Here is a 27,692-nt window from a genome sequence, read left to right on the forward strand (position 1 = left end):
ACCTGCAGCCTGCAAAATCTGTTCCACACTGTTTTGGTAATAACATTCAGCTGTTTTGGAAAATATTACAAGTTGAAAGCATTAAACAAATATTGGCAAATTAACTGAAAAATTTAAAGAACAAAGTATACTTTCAGCAATGCAGAAGAATGTGCTTAGCACATAATAGAGTAGCAGCACATGGATTTCAAGTGCATTTAGCAGATTTAGACCATGCATTGTATTGCATGAATACATTTGCATAAATGTCTTCATCTCATAATTTCACATTTTTAATGACTAGACTTCATGCCACAAAATGGCCAACGGTGTCATGATTCTTTTCACATTTGACTGTTGAAACTACTTGCATGTTTCCCTTATCTAATGATGTTTTTATGGTGAAATAGTACTTTAATTATTATACAGTGATTGCTTATTTTAGAAATTGCAGAAATACCTATATAAGTTAGGCTAAAACAATCAACAGAGTATACTAATTGCATGTATATATATGAGTATATATGTATATACACACACTATCTATCTTTCTCTATTATCTGTATCTCCACTCCTTTTTCAATTTTGTTTTTCTTCACTGATGAACTATTAGTAGAGTGGATTCTTGTTCTGTATTGTGAAAACAGAAAGCTCTTGTGTACATGCTCAGAAATGTGACTGTTTATGGAGATAGGTAACATTAGCAAATAGCTTCCTTCTGGTTGTCTACTTCCTTCATTACCCCTGCAAATTAGTCTGCTTCTTTCATTATCCCTGCAAAAAGTTCATATCTGAAGTATGAATTCTGCAAAGTCAGCATGAGAGGAAAGCTCAGGGTTGGAATAGCTTGGTTTCATTATGTTGCTTTATTCCAGAATTTACCATGTTTGATTGTACATTTTGTCAAGATTGCTGGTTTTTATCTCTGTGGTAAGCAGAAGGCTCCTGCAGGCAGAATAAAAGGCTCTTGGGGCATCATTTGTCAGCTAATCCCACTGTTGGAAAAATGCTCTCTCAGGAGAAGAAAATCCTGTGCTATCTTCACAGTTCTGAGGAAATATTGTGCCACTGTGAAACTTACTCATACCTTGGGTGTTGGCTACCCTCTTTCATTTAATATTTCACCACTGGGACACTTGTGCTTTTTGTCAGCTTGCCCTCAGAGGAGACCCATCTACCTCCTGGTATCCTTTGATGGTTCATGTGGTGACAGCAGGAAGAGTGGTAGCTGCTTTGTTTCCTACTATAACACCCATTAGTAGATGATTGTGGTCCTGGCTGTGACCCTTGGCTGTAATCAAGCATTCACCTGGTGGCCATCAGGTGTCCAGCACGTGGCAATCACATGGCAAACATGTGTCAGGCACATGCCTGACACATCATTCACTTGCCAGTCGTATGCCCAGCACATGACATTTACACATCCATCATATGGCAATCATGAGCCTGACACTTTTGTACAAAACAGAATTTGAAATGCAATGACTTAGCATTGCTTGGGCTGTAGGGCTCGGAGGCTGTTGCTCATCTTTCTCATTAACGTTTTAGTTTGTGCAAGGAAATTTGAAAGACAATTATCTCTTTGTTTGATTAATTCTTAAATAAATGAGGACCCCTGCAGAAATGCTTGGTATAAGAAGTATGCAGTAGAGATGATCACTGCTTTGGTTTGTGTATGAATTCCTCTTGTGATGAAAGTTTCAGAATTTGCTGAAGCAGCAAAAGATGGGTAATGTGGAATGAAGTTCAGTCATAGTCACTTAATCAAGAGTGGTAAGGGTAGTGATCAATAAGTGAGTGATTGGTGAGAAGTAGTTGATGACAGTGAGTGCGTGTTGGTTCCAGATGTGTTTGCTGTAGGAGCAAGGCATGCTGAAGTGGGTAACACTGCTATGCTGCAAGGTAAGCCATTCCCATTTTCTTCCTGACAGTTAAAGGTGATTACAAATGGCATGATTTGGCTGGATTTAAGCAATGTTGAGTAAAATAGTGATGATTCTGTCTAAACTAGAGAAATGAGGGGTAGAATGGATAGTGAATTCTAGGTTTGTGAGTCATACACTCAACAATGAAGTTTTAGCTATTGTAATCTGTGTGCTTTTTAATCATTAAAGGTTTCCCTTTTCTGATTTTTGTCATACGAATTCTTACTCATGCTGGTAATCCCATTAAAATTCACTGAGACTGCTAGTGTGAATAGTCTGGTAATCTGGGTCTAAATTAATGAAGGAATCTCATTTCTATTCTAGAGTACAGGTATATAAAACACTGAAAGTGCTTTAAGTGTTCTTTAACCCAAGCTGTAAAAGATACTATAAATTTCAAAAGTGACAGTTTCTGTAATACATAGCAAGAACAGCAGAAATTATAGTGACTGCTGAGATGCTGTGAATTTCCTTTAGTTAAAAGGAAGCTGGGGATCTGATTCTGCTTTCCATGCACTGTTTTTATGCCAGTGTAGTTCCACTGACTTCTCCTGACCAACATCTGTGTAGTATGTGTGTGTATGTATATACATATGTACATCTTGCCATTTCAGGGAAACTGATCAAGTTAGGTGGCTGGGCTTTAGTAGGAGAAGCACCATGTTGTAAAACTGTCAATAGCTAAAGATCACTACTACCATTGCATTTAACTTTAACTTCTTTAAAAAGTTAATTTAGATCAAATTTATGTCCAGTGACCTGCAGTGTTTTAGATTGAGGTGAATTGGAGAAGGTAATTCTTAGAAAAAAACCCTTGAAATATCAGGCAGTTTAGTATTTTGTCAAGTATTCTTATCCTTTGCCATGAAATTATTTTTCAAAATGAGTTAATCTTGAAAATTTCATGTATATTTTATCAGTGTCTTAAATGACTTTTACTGCTAACGAATATTTTAATGCAAAGTTGAGTCACCATTCTGAAAAAATAAGTAGCTGAGCAAATCCCAGGGATTTTTATAAACTTGTTCTATGTATAATAGAGTTTATAAGCTGCTTCATCAGATTCAGCATGCCTGAAGGAAGAAACTTCATAGATCTTCCAGGGCTTTGAATTCTACCATGCAGGACTTCTCAGGGCTTTTCAACATTTTCAGCCTACCCGACAGGTTGAGAGACATTGCAGATGGCCAGCAGAGCTAGAAAGATTTTACACACTCAGCAGGGGAGTAGTTTTTGCAGATCACAGTGGCTGAGCAAAGTGCTCAGGCTTCTGAAAAGCAACAGCTCAGGGTCTGTGAGCGCTTGCTCATAGAGAAGTGCTGCCCTGAAGGTCTCCCAGAGAAAGATGGAATGCTATTTTACTTTCTGTGTGTGTGGTGTTATTCCCATGCTTTCCATGATTCTTTTCCAGAAGTGCATCCAAACATTGGAAGATGTTTCAGAAAGAAACATTGATACTTTTTAATTATTAGCAATGGATGCTATATAAGGCCCAACAAAAAAATAACATGGTGGTGCAGTCCTGAAGGTGGTGGTCCAACACAACTTTGCATTGAAAAAGATGTATAAAAATATACAGATTTCTGGGAAATTAGGAAAATCTGTTCTGTTTTTGAAGGGGTTTTTTTTTGTATTTTAACATTAGTGAGGCATAGTCATTGATTAATGTGTTGAGTAAGCTCCTGGGCCTCTCTGACAGGCTTTAAATTTTGTGGAAGATGCTCCTGGACTATGCTGTGCAGTCAGTATTTCAAACAGGGGCTGACTTTAAGAAGCAAAGTGAAGCAGCAATTCTTGCTTTGGAGGGGAGGTATAGGCTTGTGTTCTCTACTTTGTCCATGTTTTTCTGCATTTCCATACTTCTAATGTGGAACTATATACATCCAAATTTCAAATAGGTAACTTATTTCAGAGATCTTGCATCAATAAACACTTACAGAAATAATTTCCAACCCTCCTCTTACACTTAGCTTAAAAGCTATTTTCATACATGTGCCTTATATAAAATAAAAGCAAATTCTCCATAATATGCCCTGCCTTCATTTTCCACACAATTCAACAGAGAAGTGAGTTATATTCATGGGAAAGTAATGCAAGGAAAAAGCTAGTGCAATAAATATCTCATTGCACAGGACGTCCTCTTATGTCCTGATATTTTATGATGCATTTTCCTGAATGTATACTGGCACATACACTCACCCTGTGGGACTATAACAATCATGCCTTAAAAATATATTTACATTCACTAATAGTGAATCACCTGAATTTATCCCAAATAAAAAATAAATCATCCCACTTTCTGTATTCAGTAATTAGATTCCTTTTGCACATTTTTATTTTTGATGCCTAAGCAGTTCTATAAATGGGTTACATCTGGGTACTGTGATGAAAAGGTTATTAGAAATGTGACACAGACAGATAGTCCTTGTGTTAAAATAATTCCCCAGTGGCATAAGCAAAGCTCTACACTGGCCTTATGTGGCCGTAAGAAAAAATTTTAGTTGATGCTCTGGGACACTGTGTCATCCCAAGGAAACAAATAGGTCCGGGTCCCACAATTTGTCTTTCAGATTTTTTTTAACAATGCATGTCCAGGATAGTCTGATTTGCTAGACATTATTTTTAGATCCCTAGTATTGATGAAGAGATTCAGATAAATGTGTAGTTGACATGCAGAAACACTATCAGCTGTGGAGACAATAGCAGAGGTATTGTCTGTCAAGCCATGATAGAGAATGTGCTTTTTAAGTTCCACACAATATGTTTATACTTCTCAGCTAAATTTGTAACAGCTACCCAAAAAACCACATGCTGTAATCTAGCAGAAAATATGTTCATATTACCATGAATGCAGGGGTGAATGCAGTATTTAAAGAAAACACAATCCAAAGGTTCAAGAGTAAGATAAACAACAATAAGTTTCACAAGCACTTGCAAAAAACATCTGCTAACCTTTGCAAACACAACAGACTTTCACCTTGATGTGTTTGCATTGCTTGGAAATGATCTTCCCTCCATTAAATTCAACACTAAATGGCCCAGTGGGTGTAATGAAGCAATAACATAATAAAAAAAAATCCCTATACTTGTAAATGCTGCCAGAGCTATCTGAATGTTTTATAATGAGCCTATAATCTGAAAAAAATGGTTCCTGCTGTGAAAGTATAAATGATAATATTCAAACATAAGACCTTTTCCTCAAGTTTTTTTTTTTTTTTTTTTTTTTTAAGAAGGTGTTTTTAGAATTGCATTTAAAGAAAGGCAAAAGTAGAAGTTTTTGTTTGATTTAGAAATGTCTTCCAAAGGGGTAACTAATGGTAGCACTAAAATTGCTCTCTTTTGGTCTTCTATGGTTCCTGTGTTTTCAAGGTCTTTTGTTTAAAAATATCCACACAGCAATTCCCTAGAACAAAAGTATAACAAAATGGAGGGGGAGATTGTCTTTTGGATGTTTTTATAGTAGGACCTTAGAAGGTTTGAAAACTCTGAAAATCTTTGGAAATTATCTTTCAAATGACAAGAAATAATAATTTCTAAAAGTACTTAGATTAAAAAACACAAAGGAAAAACCCACAATTTTTAGGCATTTCTCCTGAACTGAAAATAAGAAAAGATCTTATTTTTAGTTATCTCTTGCTTGTAGCCTTTAATTTCCTCTTCCTCACTGTTATTACATTTATTGCTAGTTTATTTTATTTCATGTCTAAAGGCTTCAATTTTTTGTGCATAACAGAGATTTTAGGGGTTGAACTGTCTTTCTAAAAATTATTATTCTTTATACTGCAGTGTTTGGGTTTTTTGAGGAAAGTGGTGGTTGTTTATTTTTTTAAACAGAATTCCCACAGAGCTTATTCATGTGGTTTGCCTTTTCAGTTCTTTTCCTGTTTCATTTTGTAGATGCATTTTCATCAGCACATTGCCAAAATACTTATTTCTGAAATGCTTAATCACCAAAGAAAAAAATAGTGCCTGTGTATCTAAAGAGATAACCTATCAGAAAACTTGTCACAAACATTAACTGAAACTTAATTTTAAAAATTGCCCACTTGGATACAGTGGTAGTTAGTGATTGTATTGGAGTGTTAAAAATGGAACTTTCTCATCTGCAAAAATGAGTTGATCATTATGCCCAAACAACAATCCATGCTCTTGCTTTCTGCTGAGATAAAGTTTTGATTGGCTATTTAGGTACTGAGAACTAAAGATATTTAAGGTGGAAAATGGCACTTATAGGGTATCTTAATGACAGGTTGTTGCCTGATTTCACATATGGGAGCTGATCCAGAGAGACTGTAAAAAGTTATTTTTATCTATGAAATCAAAAGTAATATTCTTGTATCAGCAATGGTGTGGCCAGCAGGACCAGGGCAGTGACTGTCCCTCTGCACTGGTGAGGCCACACCTCAAATCCTGTGTTCAGTTTTGGGCCCCTCACTACAAGAGGGATATTAGCTGCTGGAACATGTCCAGATAATGGCAATAAAGCTGGTGAAGGGTCTGGAGCACAAATGAGGAGGAGCACTGATGGGGGCTGGATGTGCTGATGAGGGTCTGGAGCACTGGTGAGGAGCAGCTGAGGGAGCTGGGATTTTTCAGTCTGGAGAAAAGGGGGCTCAGGACCTTATTTCTCTCTGCATATACTTGACAGGAGGGTAGAGCCAGGTGGGGATTTGTCTCTTCTCCCTGGTAACAAGCGGTAAGAGATGTCTTCAAGTTGTGCTAGCAGAGGTTTAGACTGGATTCATGGAGAAATTCCTTCAACAAAAGGGTTATCAAGCACTTGAACAGGCTGCCCAGGAAACGGACGGATTTGCCATTCCTGGGGGTATTTAAACGACATGTGGATGTGGCTCTTGAGGACATGGTTTACTGGTGGACATGGCACTGCTGGGTTAACAACTGGACTTGATGATGTTAAAGATCTGTACCAACCTAAAGGATTCTATGATTATAATTCCCTACTCTATTTTTTCCCTTCCCTTTAAAACCTGTTCTGACTGCCTACCATCTCAGAAACATTGCTAAACTTGGGGTATTGTCCAGTAGAGGCAGCCTGAATTGCAGTTGCATGTTTCTGTTCCTTCTTTTTGAGCTCAGTCAATTTGGACTAGTGTTGATAGGAGCTCCGAGGCTGTGAGAGCAATTTCCGTATGTGAAAATCTAGAATATGGAGAAAATCATGCACTTCAGGTTGCTTGACAGCAATTAATTTTCTTGGTAGGCAGAGCCTGCACAGCTTTGCTAGCTCTACCATTTATCGTGTTAATTACTGCCTCAGGTACAAGGTCTGTACTACAATATACTGCTGGTGGAGAGGGAAGTGAGGAAACACAAACTGCTCACCTTACCTGCATGGGAAGAGCATCCCTCTGGACATGGGTAACACACACATAACTGAACCTGTGTCTTTTCCTGGCCCTATTTTATGCAGAAATCTTTGTTTTCACAAGGACCATTTCTGAAAACAGATTGAATAAGGAGCAAATGAGGGAGTTTTGGTGGCTTTTAAGTCATCACAGTAGTGCTTCTCAGATTTTAGAAGCTGATGTTTGCAAATTAATTACTTGGCCTTTAAATAGTTTCAAACCACCCAAAGTGCTCCATTATGTTAGCACAGGCTTGAGAAATAGATATGTATTACTAGCTAATTGAATAACATATGGTGTTGATTAGTGCTTAGCTCTTTTTATAGAACTCAATTAAAAAACTGACTGCAGTATATTTTGAGACTATGAGATGTCTGTTGGTAGCTTCTGGCACGAGGGAACTGCTGAACCAAGAAATGATGAACTTTTTCTGTTTAGTCCATCTATAAGTTCCTTTAGGATCTCTTTAGTCCATGTGGCTGTGATGGGAGATAGGCTGGGGTTTGTTCATTTGCTGCAGTATTGAAATGCAGCCTTTCCTGAAAGATTTAAGTGCTCTCCAGGCAATGCAAAACAAAAGCCCAGGCTTTTATTTTCTGTGCTTTTGCTTAAGGTATACAAATATACAATGAACCTATTTCAAACTGGTATCTATTGTTATAGGGAGGGTTCAGTTTGCAGAGATGCATTTCTTGGGAGGAGTCCTAGTACAGACACATGAAATAATAAAGCCCTCCAACCCCAAATAACATCAATCTCGTTTTGCCTCATTCCCCCTGAGCAACAAGCATGTGTAGAAAACCTGCCTTTATTTCTTTTGCTTGATGCAGTTTTTGCTTAAGAGATTATTTTCCTCTTAGACTCCACAAAAACACCTGAGATGATGATCATTATGATCTTCTTATTATTCCCATGGATGATTGAAGTGGTGTAGCAGGTAGCAGCAGTGATCAGACTGGGAGGAGCTGGTAGGATACAGAGAAGCAATAAACAAGAAAATAAGATGTTTTTCTCCCTGATTTTTCTTGCCCCCCCTGCTAAGGTGCTGTTTTTACTCTATTTTGTGTGGAATATTTAAAGAGAAAATTTGGTAAATAATGGCTTCCAAGGTGATTTGATCTGAGCTGTATTAGGCACACAGCAAGAAGAGATACTGAGTTTTATCTACAGTTTTATCACTGATTAGTAATTTAGCTCTTGGGTGTATGACCTGACAAACTCTTCCTTAATTTTTAGAAGCAAGTAATTATTCTTGCTACTAAAACTCATAGTAGAAAAGCCTTCTTACAGTGTAAAACTATTTAATTCATATGTTTTCAATATTTTCAAATATTGAAATTTATTTGTATTATGTGCTATTTGGTATTTGAATTTAATCTGAAAGGCTCAGAAAAAAAGGAGGTCCTGAAAAATCAATTGGTTTCTAAGAAGCATTTCAGATCTTGGTAGATTCCCATTCCACAGTAGCTCTTCCACTGAAATGGTGTCCGTCCATCCATCCATGCATCCATGCATCCATGCATCCATGCATGCATGCATGCATCCATCCATCCATCCATCCATCCATCCATCCATCCATCCATCCCAGATGGGTCCTGCAGCATACCCCAAAGGTTACTCAGGTCATCTAGGAGGGATCTGTTTCACAGATGAAGTGCTTTCACCATCAGTGACCTTTCACTGCTTTTCTGATTAGTTCTTTTTGCTGTGTGTTTGTTCTGGCACAGCCATGATGTACAAAATGGGCTGTTCATGACCAAGTCTCTCTGGGCTCTAAACCAAGAGCAGGTGCAACTGGGACCAGAACCAGAAAGCTACAGTGTTGGGATCATCCAGTGATAATGCGGGGGTGGAAGAAGCCAAGAATATTTTATTTTTGTATTCCTGATCCTTCCCTCAGGCTGCCCTGCCGCCACCCTCCATGTTTAAAATAGATGGCAATATTTTAGGCTTCTCCCAGGAATAAATTTCTAGAGCTAGCATATTTTAGTCAGTGAGATCAATTAAAGGTTGCAAAGGCAAGTTAGCACTCATGGGCTTTTTGGTAAAGGCCTCACAAGTACCCAATGCAGCAGGGAGCTTTGAGGAGCATAACATAAATAGGAAAACTTCAGCACAGCCCAGTTTTGGGAAGGGTCCTGGTACATAGTTTCACTCACAGCATGAAGAAGAGTCTTAGAAGCCTGTAACCTATGTCAGCTGGTGATGTCCTATTACCTGAAAGGTATAGCAACAAATTTATGAAGATTGAAAAGATAAGAAGATTCCAGTTATTACCAGAGGTCCTTTTGTGTAACTTGCTAGTAACATCCCCCAAATATGTGAAAACTGACAAGGTGAGAATACTGATAAGTGATCAGTCTCTCTCTTTTTTTTTCCTTCATTTTTTCTTTTTCTTTTCTTTTTTAAACTTTGCATTAACAATAGTTTCTTGAAAGCATTTGTTGTTATCTGTTGAAATATCAGAAAATCAGTATGATTAATATTACCTGCAAAAGCTCAGTCCTTTTAATGTTTGGAGAGACATTATCGCAAGCTGAGCAAGATTTATCCCATCTAACTTGAGATCTACAGCGTAGACATCTGCAACTGAAGAAGAATACTTTTTTCTGACAACAAAAGACATGAGTTTATGCTTTTGTCTGCTTCATAGCGAGATGACTGTCCATAGGCCTTCTTAGTGAAATTGAAAGTGTCTAGGAATAGAGTCTGGGAATGAGTAACGGAGACGCAAACAACTGCATCTTTGATGATTGCTACTTTAATGTCTTTCACAGTTTTGAAATGAAATATTAGAAATCCCTCAATACTGTAATTAGCGGACTTTGTCCTTAATTCCCTGACCATCTTTTCTATCCTTCTGCTATTATGGGAATATATTTATTGTAGCAACCTCTTGGGAGGTAGACATCACCTAGTTCCAACTATCCTGCCATAAGAAGACAACCTTCCAATTGGCCAAATTATGCAAAGCTTCATCCAACTTGGCCTTGAACCCATCCAGGGATGGGGAGTCCACACTATTTCTCTGGGCAACTTGTTCCAGTGCTTCACCACACTTATAAAGAGGAATTTTATCTAATCTAAACACATCTTCCTTCACCTTGAGGCCATTTTCCCTTGTCTTATCACTAGCCCTTGTGAAAAGTCCCTCTTCAGCCTTTTTGAAGCCACTTCAGGTACTGGAAGGTTTCTCTAAGGTCACCCTGAACCCTTCTCTTCTCCAGGCTGAACTGAGTCATTCATCAGTGGCAAGAGGTTTGCATCGAATGCAACAGACTGAGGTACACAGTGGTCTCTGGAATTCATGTACTCTGTTGGCCTCTTCACTGTACCCAGTGTGTTTGAGTATTATGTACAGAGGGCCAAAGTCACAGTGATTGATACAGTTCTATGCTGATAAGATGGTCTGGAAACAGAACAATTTGTTGTAGTACAAGTGAGTAAAATTTCCTTTCAATTTTCTTGAATCAAAAGTATGTCACTGGCTTGCAGCTAAGAAGGTAAGGATTGTTTCAGGGAAGGATGAGATTTCTAATCCCTTACTTTCATGCACATTTAAGAAAAGAAATCCCCAGGATGTAGCTACATTATCTAAGTCAGCAAACACCAAAAATTGTAGTTGTGCTGGTTTTCCATATGGGACAGTTTTCTACTTTAAAAAGCTATAATGTCATGCAAAGTTCATTTTACTGGTAAGCATCATTGAGCCAAAATTTAGTGCAAAGCCCCAGGGAAAATAAATGTAAGCACTTAGCCAGAATGCTATTTAAATTGGCATGAAATTTTGGGATCTTGGTTGCCTAGTTCATTCATTTCTAGTGCTCTACAGGCTTCATTAGGGCCCCTAAAATTGAGAAGCTAGCTTTCTTTTACGGGGAAAACATAGTTCTCTGCAAAACTGATGACTTTAAAAGATATGTAACCAGTACAGTTGACATGAACTCTAATATGATGGCAGTGAAAGAGGGTTTCCATTTTAAGTCTATCCACATATTATCAAGACAATAAGACACTGATAGCAATTAAAAATTGCTTTTAAAGTTAAGTTTTTCTAACTATATTCCGTGTAATTTTCCAATAGGATGAACTAAGCAGTCTTTCCTTACCAATTAAAATTGCTGCCTAAACATTTTTACTCCAGAAAATGGAAATATGCAATGATGCATGCATGAGCTGAAGGCCTGTTGCTTTCATGAGTTAGACTGCATGTGTATTGGCTTACACATTGGTGGATCTTTACAAGATTTTATGAAATTGGTATTTTTTTTTCCTGTTTCTTTAAAAACACTATTTGGAGTGGCAAATTGTATTTTAAAAGTAATTCACCAAATTATACTCAAATATTTCTCTCTTCTTCACCACTTGCTATCTTTATTTACTTGTCCATTAAGAAATATTGAATAAGAATGACTCATAATGTTTCAATCAGAAATTTTTTCTATTTTTAAAAACATTTTTCTTCACATTTTCAATTTTTTTTTTAAATGGATCATTTTGAGTACTGCCATGTAATGCTGGTTTTACAGCAAGCGATTTGCACAGGTCTGTAATATGCCACTTTAGTCCTTCAGCAGTGCCATTATATTTTCAGAAATCACAGTGTATCTGTAAAGAAAATGGTGATGGACTGTAGTGTAATATATATTTCTGAAGCTTCTGTTTTCCTCATTGTTACCTAAACTTCAGTTATAAGTTATCCCTTTCCTGCGGGTTTGAGAGTGACACGGACATATAACAAAAATCTATTGCAGCTCTGATGTCACACACTTCTCTGAGGAAAACATATGGTAGATGTACAAATCACTTATTTCCAAGGAATTTCCCTTTTTATTTTATTGTGCCATAACTGAGTGCATTTTGTAATTTTGTTTTCTGGAATGAGATTATAATGCAAGACAGATTCTATATGTCATAAGACTTTCAAGGATTAGACTGTTTTGACTGGAATATTAGAAGGATGTAATATAATTTTATTAGACTGCCAGCTTATGTGTGTAAATGCTTCAAAAGGAATGAGACACGCATACACATAGCATACAATTTTTAATTTACTAGATTATATTTTCTTACAGAGTCTTGTTTCATCTTGGTTGAAAAATCTGTTTTGTTATAGTAATCTTATGCCTATATGGCTAGCACTATAGCTCTAGATATATTGTTCTTGTAATTTTAAATTCATGCTGCTCTCTAGTGGGGAATGCTTTCAGTGCAATAGATTATATATATATATATTCATATATTCATGTACAACATGTATATTAACCAGGATTACTGAACTGTTGCTGATGTCTAGACCAATTTGGTAAAACTATGGTGATAGCAATTTAATCCTTATACTGCTTTGACTAAAGACTGAATTTACTAATTTAAAGTATTTTAGACAGATGAATCTTTGGAACAAATAGTATCTCCAGCAAATTCCAGAAGGGCTGAGAGGTTTATGCTTCTTCCTCAGGAGAAACCTCCTCCTTCTATTAGGAGAAATATGCTATAGGTCTGCTATGAAAATCATCAGGTTTTCTCCCAACCTTCTACAGTCGTCTTTTGGGACATTTGTAATTTGTAGTTGAAAGTTCATATCATCACTGTTGGTGTGGTAGCCTTACTATAATAAATAACTACTTTTATGATAATTTTTTTTCCCCTCTGTAATTTTAATTTGGAAGGAATTGTTTAGCCTGCTTTCTCATCTCCTGCTTTCAACAGCTGAAGTTCTAGATAAGGGTTGACTGTACACAGAAGCTGAAATAATACTGACAGAACCAGTTGAGTAAGGTTTAAATCTACAGCAAGTGCAGAGGTCCTCTCAGACTTGTGTGTACTTTCTTAAATGAAATGGGCTTTAGTTAGCATAAAAGAACACAATGCTAATTACATAGCAAGCAAATCTGAAAACTGAGATTGAAGCTGATTTGAGTATTGATAGACTTTAGATTTTCTTCTTTAGATAAATTTGTTTTTGTGATTTGATTTGAAAGCAGTAATTGTCTTTAAATCCTTGGGAGATCTGGCAAAAATGTTAAGCTGATGAAATTTAAGTAATTTGAAGCGATCTGAAGAACGATTTGCAGCATTTTGTTGTCATCAGACCCAAATCTGGGGGCTTGTTTAGTCTAGTTTTAGACTCTGAAGCTTTTCTGGACCTGGCATTAAAGACCCATTTTCTTGTGTAGCTTCAATAATCTTTTTTTTGTCTCTAGGTTGATTGATTTGTGAATTAGAGACCAAATAGTATCATCGTATTTAGGGCTGCAGTAATTTTGTCACTCAAAGTATAAATTAGATTCTTTGTGTAGACCTTCATTTATTCACTAAGTCTGGGTGAACAAGCACTTTAAAGATTTATATGGTATATAAAGGTCTCATCAAAATGCTAAGTTGGTATAACATTTGGCATTCCTTGAATAGTGAATTAAGTTTACAGTGCTCAGAGCATTTCTTCACCTATACCATTTCTGCTCACTTTTAACTGCAGAAGCTCATGGTTACATTGGTTGCACTTGAAGTTCTGCAGATGGGATTATCTTCTCCTCTCTGTACTTGTGGCTGTCTGATATTAGCTGAATCTAAGCTAACTGTCCTTCACTTGTAATCCTGGGTGATTAAAATAAGAAACTAATAATATGTTTATTTGTCTTTGAATGACTCTAAATGAGATAGTTATGAAATTATTAGACTTGGGCTTGAAAGCAATCACAGGAAGTGGGAAGAGGATGACTGATTGCTAAATATTTAATAAACTCAAGGGTGAGGTCTGTGCAGTTAAGCTTGTTGAACTAATATATAAGGTGGGGGTGGTTCTTATGTTAATTATGCCTTCTCCCCCTTTTTTTCTATTGACTGAAGGGCTATTTTTTCTCATTTTTTTTTCTCAGCTCCTGCAGTGTTTTTACCCTTTCTTAGATAAGTTATCACAGGAGATGCCACATCCAGATCTGATGGGCTCAGCCTTGGGCACTTGGCTGTGAAGTTAGTTTGAGCTACGTAGAAGAACTGCAAAATATATGAGTGGAAATATAATGTAAAAATATAAAATGCAAAAAATTATTTTCTGCCTTTTAGTGCTTTGCAGATGTCACTATCTTGTCTATATTATTTTGTGTTCTTAGCAATTTTCTCTCATGTTTTCTTTCTTCTCAGAAAATATGAAGAAGCCCTGGAGCCCCGATTTGCCAGTTGATAACCAGTCATACAATTCAGATTTCACACCTCTCCCAGACAGGGAAGGTGAGAAAGAATTAGCACCTGATGGCACAGAAGAAAAGAAGGAGAGAGAAAAGAAACGCACCAGTTTCACTTTGTGTAATGTCTGTAACATTCAGCTAAACTCTGCTGCTCAGGCACAAATCCACTACAATGGCAAATCCCATCAGAAGAGGTTGAAACAGCTCAGCAATGGAAATCTCAAAAGTGATAACGGTAAGCATTATAATATATAGATCTTTGCCATGTTTTGATCTGAGAATTGCAACAATATGCACTGTGTTGATATATATGAATATAAACTTTGTTTCATTCAGACAAAAAATACTTTGAAGTTTAAGAAAAGGCTTTTGGTGACTTCAGAGTGCTAGAGGTCATCCCTAGCACGAGCATCTGGCAAATAGCTAAACATATACCATCTGTGTTATTACAAGAGTTTTCATTTTATATTTTATTTACATAATGATGTTGATTCAGATTCTTTCTCATTTCATTTGCATTTTGATGGTTTCCAGCATAATCAGTGATATTCTATTTTTTACAGTCTACTAGAAAGGTTATCCTTGTTAGGGGCATGCTTGCTTTTAATGAATGTAAGCTGGTTGTGAAATAAATTGGAACAAGCACATTATAACAGAAATACATTCCTAAACTCCTTTCAATTCAGCTTGCTTATTTGGGGTTCAGTCCACAGCTAGCATAAGTTTGTTTAAAGATCATGGCTGAAGTGAAACAGAGATGCAAAACTTATTTTGACTTTAACTGATTTCATTGACAGCTTTGGGCAAAGCATTTTGTAGTAGACATATTCTTCAATCATCAGAGTGAATTATGATCCCCAACAAAAAACACATTTGTGGCTTTTTGTACTAAGGCAGATTAGATAATAGAGGCAAGATAATAGCAATAGCTAAATGCAGTAGACACAAGAAAAAACAAATTACCATGTTGCAATTTTCTCAATTTAATAGCAGGTAGTACTCAACTCTGCTCTACCATGGGTAGCATTGTACTGCATTGTTCTATCTGCTTCTGTGTACTATGTCAGAGAAATAATTGTCTTAATATGTTGTACTTAGGACTTTCAGGCTTTCTTTCTCCATATCACACATGTTGCTTGCTATTTTGTGCCTTGAGGTATTTCCTGCCCCACCTACAAAAGGATGCACAAACTAACAATCCTTAGACAGAACTTCATATTACCTTTTTAATAGTCTCTGCTTTGTTCTCATTTTAAGAGTAGGGAATAACATCGAAATTTTGCCTAAATATGTTGGATGTGAGTGCTTTTCTGTGTATGAGGTGTTGCTCATTTTTCTAAAACACAACAATAAAACAGACAACACCCCCATAATATTCAAAAATCCAATTAACTTTAGTCTTTAAGTGGCAGGACTGCAGCATTTGACAATATTCCGAGCTCAGGCTTAGAAGAAAATACTACTACCATTAGTAGGAGCTGTGGAAATGCATAAAGAAAGATTGATTTCCTAATTGATTAAAGGTGCAATGTGGTTATCCACAAATGCATTCTCTATAAAACCAAATAAACACAGTCTAATTTATTGCTATCTTTGGTTAAGGATGAATTGCTATTGTCATTATTAGCACAACAATTTTGCTAATGATAGAAAGATTTTTTTTCTGCAGTTCATTTTTCCACTTTAATCCCTGATAATGAAAGAATTAGTAATTAAGCAATGCTGAAATTAGTATCAAAGAGCTTCAATCATGGTTCAACATTTATATTCTGGAGAGGCTCGAACTAGCAGTATGGCAGCATATTTATTATTTCCTCCGTAAAAATATCCTATGTTGTGTGTAGCTGCATCCATTTGTAGTCAGAAAATAGCTGATTGATTATCTAGCTCTTTGTTTCAAAGTGCAATTATTCTGGGGGTTTATGTGAAATTTAAGGATTTTCAAATTTGTCAGATCTTTGAATATCGTCAAAAGTAGCGTAGGGTATAAGGAAGTGATTTTTCACATGTCACCAACTTCAGTTCTCTTCAACTGAATGTTGTAAATTAGAAAGACCAGTGTAAAGTATTTCTTGCTAGGAGTTAGAACTGAATTAGAACTGAATATTTGAGTATCCATCCTCCCTGCACTTTGAATAGAGACGCTGTTTGAGATGCCTTTTCTAAGACGAGTATAAATCATAACATGAGAGTCCTTTTACCATAATCGGTTTTGTCATAACTTGTATGCCTGAAATATGGGCAGTGTTTTTTTGACAAATGATTGTTTTGTTGATGAGACCCCAGCAAGCACAAGTGACATATGACTATGACTAAACAAATTATGACTTGACCATTGCAGTTCATCATGTACATGCAAATGGAGCTTTTTGAAGGTCATTGATATAACTGTTACACATACACATTGTTTTCTCAATGTATGTCAGAAGGATACTCTGTTTAAGAGAATGGTATTTCTTGTGTGGAAGTCTGTCACAAAAGACAGCTGTTGTGCTTGATGTCCACATTAGTGAAATAATAATCCTAGAGACTAATTTCTGCTGTAAATTAAAAGTATGTAGATGTTCTGCTTTATGCATTATCCTCTAAGGTTTTGTCATTATAGTTACTCATTATGTCTGGACATATGAGTGAAGTATCTGTACTATGCACAAGGAAACTTAATTTCTAAATACATTGTTTCACGAACTGTACTCTCTTATAGGTGCCTTTGCAATGCTGGATACTTGCTTGGAACTAACATGGAAAGATTGGGAAAAAATATTGGAGTTGTGATTTCTCATTTTATTTCATCTCCAAATCATTCCCACAAAGCAGGATAAGTTTGTGTGTTCTGTATCACAAGGGGATAATAGAAAGGAGGGATTGGCTAATGTGAAACAAAAGCCCACGTCTTGTTCCAAAATAATTTGCAATGGACTGCTGAACAGAGGTAGGGTTCAGCTGTATTAGCATTTGACTGTGTAATTAGCGTTGTCGTGCTACAGTCATCATCTTCCACCTGTGTGAAGTAGCTTTTGTCTCTTGGATGTGAATAACAAAATTTACTATACTTGATTATCTCTGCCTAATTTCATAAGGTAAGTTGCTTATGCACAAAACCGGTTAACAACTACAAATACCTAATCAATAAATAATGTGTGTTATGGGGTTAAAAGCAGTGTTTCTTTGCTGCTCTGATGGAATCTGGACTGTATTTGAATAACCAGATATCCTCTGGTAAGTTGTGTTACTTGCTTATGTGTCTGTTTGGAAGCTTTACTGTACAATACCCATGTGGGTCCTTCCTGGGGCAGAGCAACCTCAGAACAGCACGTTGTGCAGCCACAAAAGGGATGTGAACCCAGTGTTTCTTGTGTCATTACTTGGTACAATGGTTTGTGATGACTTAACAGGACATAGTGAGTCATCAGCATTTCTGTTACTGAACATTACGTGCTTGGGAGCAACACAATTTTCTGTGTACCTTCCTCCTAATAATTGGCTTTTATGTCTCTTAAAATGACTTCTCACACTTTCCTCATTACAACCCAGAAAATATCCTTCTTACTGGTGATTTTTTTTTGCCTTTCTGCTCTCATGTGTGCAGTGCAAAGGTGACAAGAAATCTCAGTGGAGATTTTGATTGTGTTTTGGGATTAAAAGAGGGCAAGATGCAGTTCCTATCTGGTCTGCTGGCATTGCACCACTTCTCATAAAACCCACCTGGACACTGTGGGAAATTGTTTATTCTAAGTAGCAGGAGCAAAACTCATATTCCTTACTGACAGAATGGAAAAATAACTGTGGATGCAAACATATAGCAGCGCCAGTGAGAAAGCTGATGTTTCTAAAATTTTATGTAACCTAGAATTTCTTCTGTGCATTCTCTTGTGTAAATTGCTGAATCATCATGAGGGAATGAGGCATAGTTAGGACAAAAACCTAAAACTGCTTTCCTCTGCAATACTTCCTACAATATATTAGAGAACAAGTGGGAAAATAATGAAGGAGGTGAGCAATGTCACAAAATTAATATAATTCCTTACACTTTAAACAATGATTTCTGAACCATTATTCTTTTGAAACATAGCAGGCAGTGAGGCATTTGGTGGTGGCTTATTTATCTAGCTCTCTAAATTCATAACCCAGACCAAAGACTATCCAATTTAGTATCTTTTATTTACTATCTTTTAAACTAAACCAAACTACGACATTTTTTCACTAAAATTTCATTAAAGTAAAATTTTATTTTATTGTCAACAAGGACATTGAATACATGGAAAACAAGGAGCAAAAAATATCAGAGTTGAGTATATTTTTTCCCCCTTGCTAATTTCAAAAAGCAAATTCCTTAATTCAACACTTAATATTACTTTAGAATGAATAATGATTTGATTGTTAGGTAAGGAGTATTATAAAATATGCACTAAAAATGAATGTTTATGTCCCACATTTTATTCTTTTTTTCAGCCTCATTCGGTAGTTAAATCTAGTTTCCTACAACAACTTTTGAGATGGCAGTTTCCTTAAATCTACACAATAAATTTTCTGCACACTGGTCAGAGAAAATGTTTAATCTTTCACAACTTTTCTTTTGCATCTAAATCCTTATTTTTTACTAATCTGCAGGTAAGAAATCCAGGTGATTTATCCAAACTGCTAGTGGAGTTTCCATCCCTGCACTTCTGAGTTGCTGCTTATTTTCTGTCTCTGTGCTGCCGTTGCATTTTACACCTCTGCTGTCATGTTTTGTGATCATGAAAACTGATGGCTTTGGGGTAGACACATTTTTACTTTTAGATGGTAAACCACCAAGTTAGGGCTCTCAGGGAAGTCATCTGCTCTTTTCATTGTGTGAGCCCTCCTTTCAGAGGAACAGGATTGGATGGGATGTTGGAGAAAAGAGAAAGTGTTCAGGCAAAGTATATTTTTCTTCAGAATAGGTGATTTTCCATTAGTTTGTTGGCAATAATTTTCAGATCAGCTTGAGATGTCCCTTGAAGTCACATATCTAGCAAACTTTTTTTTTTTTTTTCTCTTTTAAATATCCTATTCTGATGCAGAACTTCATGGACAGTTAACAGTAAATCCAATAAGTATTTTTCTCTGGTTTTAAGCTTTTGTTTGTGGGTCATAGATGCCAGTATCTTGTAAAGCATCACAGCAGGTTCCTTCTGGGTATTTCCCAGTGAATATTTCCCTGGATATTACCCCTTCTGGGCAGTATCTTCCAAATGTCAAAGCTGGAGATTTCTGAACAAGTAGGACTGGCTAAGGACAGCGTGTTGTCACTTCCATCGCTTCCAAATGTAAATCTTCCTCCTTATTTCAAAGCACTTGTCTGTTTTCATCATATTCCTATTTCAGTTAGTGAACTATTAACAGTTTCTGCTTTCAAGAGCACTTTTACAAGCAAGGCATGCTTTTAAACCACCACTTGTATTTGCAGAATCTTTTTTCTTTTATTCAGAAAGGTATTATCACCATATAGGATGTCATAGTTCACCACAAATTTTTATCACAAGGTGAATGAAAGAATCTTAAGAGCCAGCTCACACTAGCTGCATGCATGATGTTGATATTTCATCTAATAAGCATCATTGGATCTTCTTGGCTTTGTGAATATACAAAAAGGATGAATGGATGGTAAATGTTGACAACTATGTTTGCATATGCGTGCAAATATCCATGTGGACTTGCTTCCTGCTATTAAAAATAAATGCAAATGGCCATTGCTAAATTTTAAGATAGATTAGGTGTCGCTGTAGGACGTACAATGATTCACACAGACACGGCTTCCATGTGACAGGGAAAAAACTGGTTTTATTCTTACAACTTCAGTATTTATAGATTTTCAGCGATGACCAGGGATTGGATAGTTAGGTTAGCACCTCTCCAATCAAACTGAGTTTTCAGGGTGACAATCAGTCACAGGTAAAGCTGGCACTGTAACCAGTTGTGGGAAAAGTTTATTGAGTGCACCTAGAAAAACTTCAATAACTGCATACAGACACATAGATAAAATATATTTTAGCAATTCCCAAAACATCCTTTTAGATTTGAGGGGGCAAATCCATAGGAGTTAAATGATTTTTCATGTGGCATGTCTGGCAATTTGGTCCACTGAAAAGCATGAAAAAAATTAAAAAAATATAGAAGGCTACATAACTGCAATTTTTAATTATGAATAATTCTTCAGAAGTTGAGTGATAAGTAGAAATTTATGTCTAAATATACTTAAAGTACTTTTGAAGCTCCTTATTGTTCATCAAGTGCACTGAAGGATGTGCTTATGTTTTTTGTTGTAGTTGTGGTCTCAGCTAGCAATATCCTTTCTTTTCGACTGTCTTAAATGACAAATGAATAAAATGTGCTGTTAGCAGCTTATTATCAATCAAACTGTTTAAGGGTGTGGAGAATCTCAACCATAAAGAACATCTGCCCAAGATCTAAATGAGCCTCTAACTGCAGATTCAAAGAGTTACAAAGAATTGTTTTCTACCTGAATATAAGACTGCACCGAGTCTCTTTTAATGCCCCCCACTGTGTAGAGTGCCCTCCTTTTTACCATCTTGAACCGAGATGCTCAGTAGATTGCCTTCATCCAAAGGACGTGGGTGTTTGTTCAAGAGGAATTCAACAGCAGCTGAAACAAGTTTAGAAGTGGGTCCTTTGCTGCCTTTTAGCACATGTGGAGAGGATTTTTGAGAGCTATATGAAGACAGGGAGGATGGAGTACTTAGAGGTGTCCTCAACAGCACACAAAGGCTGCTGTTATGTGCAGATTAGAGGGTGAAAATTGTCGTCCACCCTGTGCCTGCTTGCTTCATTTAATCTTCCATACTCACAGATCTTACTCTGCATATTCCAAATATTGTTCTCTCACAGTTTCCATGTCCTTTTTAGACATTTATAATGTCATGTTTTCAGACCTTTATGTTGCTCCTAGGTGTGCAACTCTTTCTTCCATATTGAGAAATAACTGCCCTTTATGTCCTCAAATTTGTGTTTAAAATACACTTGAAAAAAATGGGACATCTTTCTCTTTGAACTTCTACTTAGCATCAACATAGCCTCTTTCTAATTTTTTTTTTTTTTTTTTTTGAGGCTAGGACCTGCCATACAGCCTGTTTATCTGAACTACTTCCCTTAATACTGTTTTAGGCAAGTGATATCTTCATGTTTTAACTGTGCCGGGAGTATTGCTGATCAATGCTAAATTAGCTGGATGAAGTTCAGTTACTCTGAAAGCAGCCTGTGTCCATCTGTGTTGTTTCTGAACTGTGTGAGGTGTTGGTCTGCCATTCTTTGCTTCTCCCTGAGTGTGGCACCATTCTCATTTCTGAGAACGCTGGCATTTGATCTTGTGTGTACAGATAACAAACTGTTGAAACCTGTTCTGCAGGCTCTCCATTTAGTTCTGCTTATATCACTAGGTCCAATATAGATTATGATGACCATGGCTTCCATCCAGACCTTCTCAGTAACTCAGTAACTTGTCTTCTTTTAATATGATGGGTTTTTTTTTCCCTGCACTGGCATCTGGTAGGCAACAGATCTTCTATGTGTCATGACAACGCACTAAGTTTATCAACATTTCCCGGTATTAATTTCCTAAGAGCTAGCTTTTCCCATATTTAGTTGCTTTTCTTACTTCAAATATAGGTCTGTACTCTTCAATTAAACCATAAAATGATAATTTTGTATGTCTCATGCAGCATTAATTTTTAAATTTTTTAGAATATTACAGAATTCATGCAGAACTTTTGAGCTATATCTGAGTAGAAGAAAAAAACCAGCAGTTATCAAATGTGAGACAAATTTCACTACTGCTGACTTTTACTTATTTGTAGCTTTTATGTCCCCTCAGATTTAAAATTCTGTCATGTCACTGAAATATTTAGTCAACCTCTTCTCTTCTGACATATTTCTCAGTAGGGGAAAATATATCTCAAGACGGGAGATTTAAGACCAGTGACAGTGAAATTAACTTCAAAACCTGTTGATTTCAAGAGAAGGAGGCAAGTTCCTCACTGTTCAGGAAATTAATGGTGGCTCAGTACAGTCTAATGGGAGTCCCCATGCAGACAGCATTATAGGTATATAGACATAATCAAGATTTCCCCCCAGTTTTTCCATAAATATGAAATTAGAGAGCTGGAAAGATACACTAATTTTAAGCAAAGCAGCTCACTTGATGTTAAGTAATACTTTGTTTCGTAATACTTTGTTCTGTAATAAAAATTCAATTTTAAAAATACTCGTCTAGAAACTTTGTCAGGATAATATGTTTTTACATGCAAGTCCTCCTTGGTGGGGATGATGTATAATTTATTATACAGAATATAACAAATTTTTCATTATAAAAGCAAGATTGAATGTCTCTCTTTTATAGGACCATAATGAGTATTAGAACCAATATGCAGAGTCTCTCTCTGTGCTGAATTCTAAAATGTAGAAGAAAAAAGAAAGTTAATGAAGAATAATTTTGTGACCATACATTTTGTAATCTTTAAGCAATTTAATTCCTGGTGAAGTATGGTGAAAGAAAAACGGGAAATGTAAAAATTACTCACTTTGGTATTTTGACTCCTGTTGGTTAGTAATTTTGTCAAAGATTATTCAGAAATTGAGTTTTCTTCTGTTGAACCTGTCCCATTTGGGAATACTTAACAACTCATCTGTCCCTTTTTGACCATGAGAACTCCATTCCTGCCTTTGATTAATTCTCAATCCATCCCAAATAAGTACCAATACTGTTTAAAAGTGAAAATTTTAAATTAAAAGTTAAAAATTTTCTCCATCCACTTTTATTCCTGTTCTCAAACCAAAAAGATATTTGAACCTTGACAATTTGCATTGTGAATGGATGTTTTTCTACTTGGCAAACATGATAGAATTTTGGCTTTTTTCTTGGTCCGCGGTCTTATCTATTCTGATGATGTCCTAGATTTTTTGTAGGATATTGTTTTGATTTGCACCTTATTTTAAAATTATTATCATGGATTTTTTTTTTAAAAAAAAAAAAAAAAATAGTAGAAAACATTTTTATTTATTTATTTTATTTTTTTTTTTTATTTGGTCATCAAACTGAAGAAAACCATTACAAGACCATAGTTCTGACTCTGCTCGGCTCCATTTTCAATACGTTTGATACCGCAGCTTTGTGAAAATAGACTTGGGTGTCCATGTGGACAAAAAGTTGAAGGGGATTCATGAACTGCAGACTGGGACAGTGCTGTGCCCAGTTTTGGGCCCCCAGGGCAGGAGAGCCATCTCATCTGTAAGGGAGTGGGTGTGGAAGAGCATCACCACGATGGTCAGGTTACCTGAGCATGCGACTCTCAAAGAGAGGTTGACAAGGCTGGATTTATTTACTGTGAAGAAAAAGAAGGGCTCATGGGGGATCCTTTTGCAGTCTTCAGCTTCCTTGAGGGGTTTTTAGGTAGAAGATGGGGTATATGAAAGGGCAAAAGTGATGCATCATCAAAGAAAGTTCTGGTTACATATATGGATAGAAGCATTCAGAATTTCTGGGTAAAAGTGGGTAAGCATGGGAATAACTTGACCACTGAGGATGTAGAAATTTTTCTATGGAGATTTTAAGAACTCAACCTGATCTAACTTTGAAATTATTTCTGCTTTAGGCAGGAGGTTAAGTAAATTCCAGAGATACATTTCCACCTTAATTTTTCTAAGGTTCTATAGAAAATATTGGGAAAACTTGAGTTTTAAATGTTCAGAGGCCTACTTGCTTGATTTATATCAGGCAGGATCATGATATATATAGGCAAAGGCTTAGATTTTTCTTCATAACTGTGTGTTTAAAAAGGAAAAAAAACCCAAGAAAATTCCTCTCAGAATGTCAGGATGGTGATGGTATTTGGCAGAAGCAAAACAAATTCAGTAAATTCTGTAATCTTTGAAAGGCTCTGAGATGTTAAAAGCTGTTAAAGCCTTTTTTACTACCTTTATTTTTTCATCAAATTGCCTGTAGCATATACTGAGAATGCTGTTGATCCATGTTTCAATCTGTCTAGACAGAGATTATAAAAATAAAATTCTTGTCCTCTAAAAGAGGAAATCTAGGAAAAAAGCTATCAGCATACATGGATCTTGGTTTTAGACCTTTATTTCTGTTATTAGCGGTGACAGAGGGAAGAATAGATGCTGCAGGATGCAGTAAAGAACATCAGATGCCATCTGGATGTTTTAATATAGATGTGATCTTCATAGAAGGCCAATATTAATAACCTTTCAAACTTTCCTGTTCTTAAAATTAGTTAGCTATAACCTAAACCATTGAAAATTTCGACAGTAGACTCTGTCATGTACTGGAGTGATCAAACAGCTCCTTAGAAAAATTATCCAGTAATTGAAATTGAATTTGTTTATTTTTTTTTTACATTTGTGTGGTTTATTCTCAGACCAATCACATGTCATAATGAAATTAAATTATTCTTAATTGAAAACTAATTTTTGTCTGTTAAGGGAAACAAGCTTTTCTATTTACACATCAGTAAAAGAGTTTTCCTAATGTTTTAAAATCTTGGAATATTTAGGAGAAAACACTGCCACAGTAATTCACTGTATTGTATTGATTTTATCACTGACTCTTTTGATGCCTGTGACCCTTGTCAAAACAAGGTGACATATGCTTGAGAAAGCTAAAGAGAAGATCCTGGAACTGTCAGGCTTTAAGAAGTACATATCATTCAGAATTGCAGTGTTGTAATTTAAAGACTTTTTACTGTGAAATAAATTCTTTCAAGAACAGTGGCAAGCCTCTCTGATCTTAGGAGCACTCAAAATTAAAAGACTGTGGAAACAAATAATGTTACAGCTAAAGAAAGAACGACTAAATTAGCGTATAGCTGGCATAGACATTTCAGTACTATTCAAGAAAAAAAATTTAGTTTTACCAACTTATTAATTGTTTTGCAAGCTGTAAGAATTTATTTCAACAGACTGAATCTTAATTTTATTTCTTTGGGGCTGTATGTCTGTTATAAATTGCTTTTTGTCTCAGTACAGGCTAAATTTTTTAGTGTAGGCTAGTTTAATCTGTTGTATGCCTGTAAAATTTGTTGTAAGGTAAATAATCTGCTTTTTATTTGGTTTTCCCTTTGATACTGCATACAGCCCATCCTACAAAACCACCTCAGTGAGTGTATTAGAGAGTCTGGCTAATTTTGAATATGTGTGCTTCTGAGTACAGTGATTATATATTCATACACACACATGTACACTTTATTCTTAGTCTGCATAGGAATTTTTTAGCTCTTGGCTAGTTTGGCAGAAAATTCCAGTGCTGTGCCTTCTAGGGAGTGCTTTTGTGCACCATCTGCTGATTAGCCCAGAGTCCTGTGTGGTAGTCCGCAGTTTTTAATTTTTGGAAAGTGTAGTCACTGGTGTTTTTTTGTTTGGTTGTTTTGTGGTTTTTTTGGTTATTGATTATTTTTTTCCTAAATTGTTGCAGCAATTAATTATTTTCCAAATTCCAAACTATTTTCCAAATAGTACCTGTTTATTTTCTCAAATCAGAAACCATATTTATGATGATTTAAGTGAAGCTCAGCAGGGATAGAATTTTTCTAATGGTCCAGAAAGATGAGTTATATTTCTTGTAACTCAGTTTTTATTATTTTTATTCACATGAAAACTTTATGATCTAGAAAACCTGCTCTTTCTTGGTGTGATGTAAGGTTTTTCCTTTCTTAAATGGTTATATTCTTCTCTTCAGTAAAGTCAAGAAAGCTCCTCACACATAGTATTCATATTACAATACAGCTGATATCAATCAACCCTTAGCAAGAATAGGCACTATTACTTCTGACAGATCTCTAGAATTATGTTAATTGTTGATAGGGTTAATGAAACATCATATCTATATGCAAGACTTTTTTTTTCCTCATGGAATATGGAGGGGTATAGTTACTTTGCAGTGTTATTAAGATATCCTTGCTATATTGTAGCAAAATCTTGTATTCCTTTCTGTGGTCACTCTTTTGAATTTCTTTGGAGAATAATCTCCATAATATTGCTTTCTTCCTTTGCTAACTAACTGTGGCTATTTTCTGAAGTGTCATCACAGAAAGCTTGAGCATTCGACCATATCTGATCCCCAAAGTTACCGAGAAAGAGACTTGTCATCCTGACTTACTGTTTGTGAATATCCAAAGGATTTCTGGTTAATGTGTTCTGACAGAACCCCCCATGCTCCCCAGTTCACCTGCTACAAATATTATGTTCAAAAGTCCTGGCTGAAGCAGCATGTGCAAACACAAAATGGCAGAGCTGGTGAGTTAATAGAACAGTTTCTTCAGAAAGACAAGGAGTGGATGAAAATAAATGATATCTGCTTCATCCTTTATATTCCTTCGATAATAAAGCATTTCACATCATTCTTGAAATCAGTGCAGACAGAAATAATGCACAAAGCACAGCAGGATTTTGAAATGTGCTCAGTTTGTTTATTTGGTGTAAAAATGAACCTAAGTCTCTTTTTCTCTTAATATTGTGTGAAGTTGAAAAACACCTACTGTGACCCAAAGAAGCCCTATGGGAAACACAGCATATTACCCACACTGAGGGCACTAATCTGGCCAACAGCAGCTTCCTGATGGACCATTTTGCTGTAACAATGCATCAGGTTAGGCTCATACTGTTTAATCTCACAGAAAACTTTAGAAAGCCTTGGCTCCTGTGGAGAAGTGCCCTCTTTGGTAGTAAAATGCCCTTCACAACACCCTGTGAATAGTGGCATGAACCCCTGAACAAGCTTTGCGTTTATGCAGAATGAAATGGAATCAATGCAGCGACATGAGGAGACTGGCTAATTAGGGGATAGTAGGATTTGGATGGGGTTGGTCAGTGCTTTTTCCTGATTTGATGAGAAAATCAGTAATGAAAATTAGTTTTTATAGGATAGAATTAACTAGCAGAGGTAAAAACAAATATAGGAAATTATTATATAAACAAACACAGGAAATAAAATGAGTAAATGAACAACTGTGGGGATGACAATGGAATAGGGGAGGGAACTGTTTGTCTTGCATGTTGAAGCAATTGAAAACCTGACAAAACATAGAATATATTTTGTCTCCTGACCATCTTGAAGCCATTAAGGAAATTAGCATAAATTTCCATAGAATTCATGTGTCACATTAGAGTGCCTGGTGCATACATTTCCTACTCAGATGGAGGGCTCCTTGTGCCAGACGCCGGCAGGTTGGTGTAAATTACCCAGCAGA

General features: G+C 36.2%; 1 protein-coding gene across 3 annotated transcripts in view; it reads left to right on the top strand.

Moving 5' to 3' along the window:
- ZNF385D (zinc finger protein 385D) overlaps positions 1-27,692 on the top strand; it is a 411,842-nt gene that overhangs the window by 67,588 nt on the left and 316,562 nt on the right. For all 3 annotated transcript variants that reach the window (XM_088059112.1, XM_088059116.1, XM_014248779.2), the window contains exon 2: positions 14,414-14,692. In XM_088059112.1, the coding sequence (XP_087915238.1) occupies positions 14,414-14,692 (279 nt within the window). The remainder of the gene's footprint in view (positions 1-14,413; positions 14,693-27,692) is intronic.

Source organism: Pseudopodoces humilis, chromosome 1 (genome assembly GCF_049639895.1).
Source record: "Pseudopodoces humilis isolate 2021_Gansu_Grassland_sample_001 chromosome 1, ASM4963989v1, whole genome shotgun sequence".
NCBI lineage: Eukaryota > Metazoa > Chordata > Aves > Passeriformes > Paridae > Pseudopodoces > Pseudopodoces humilis.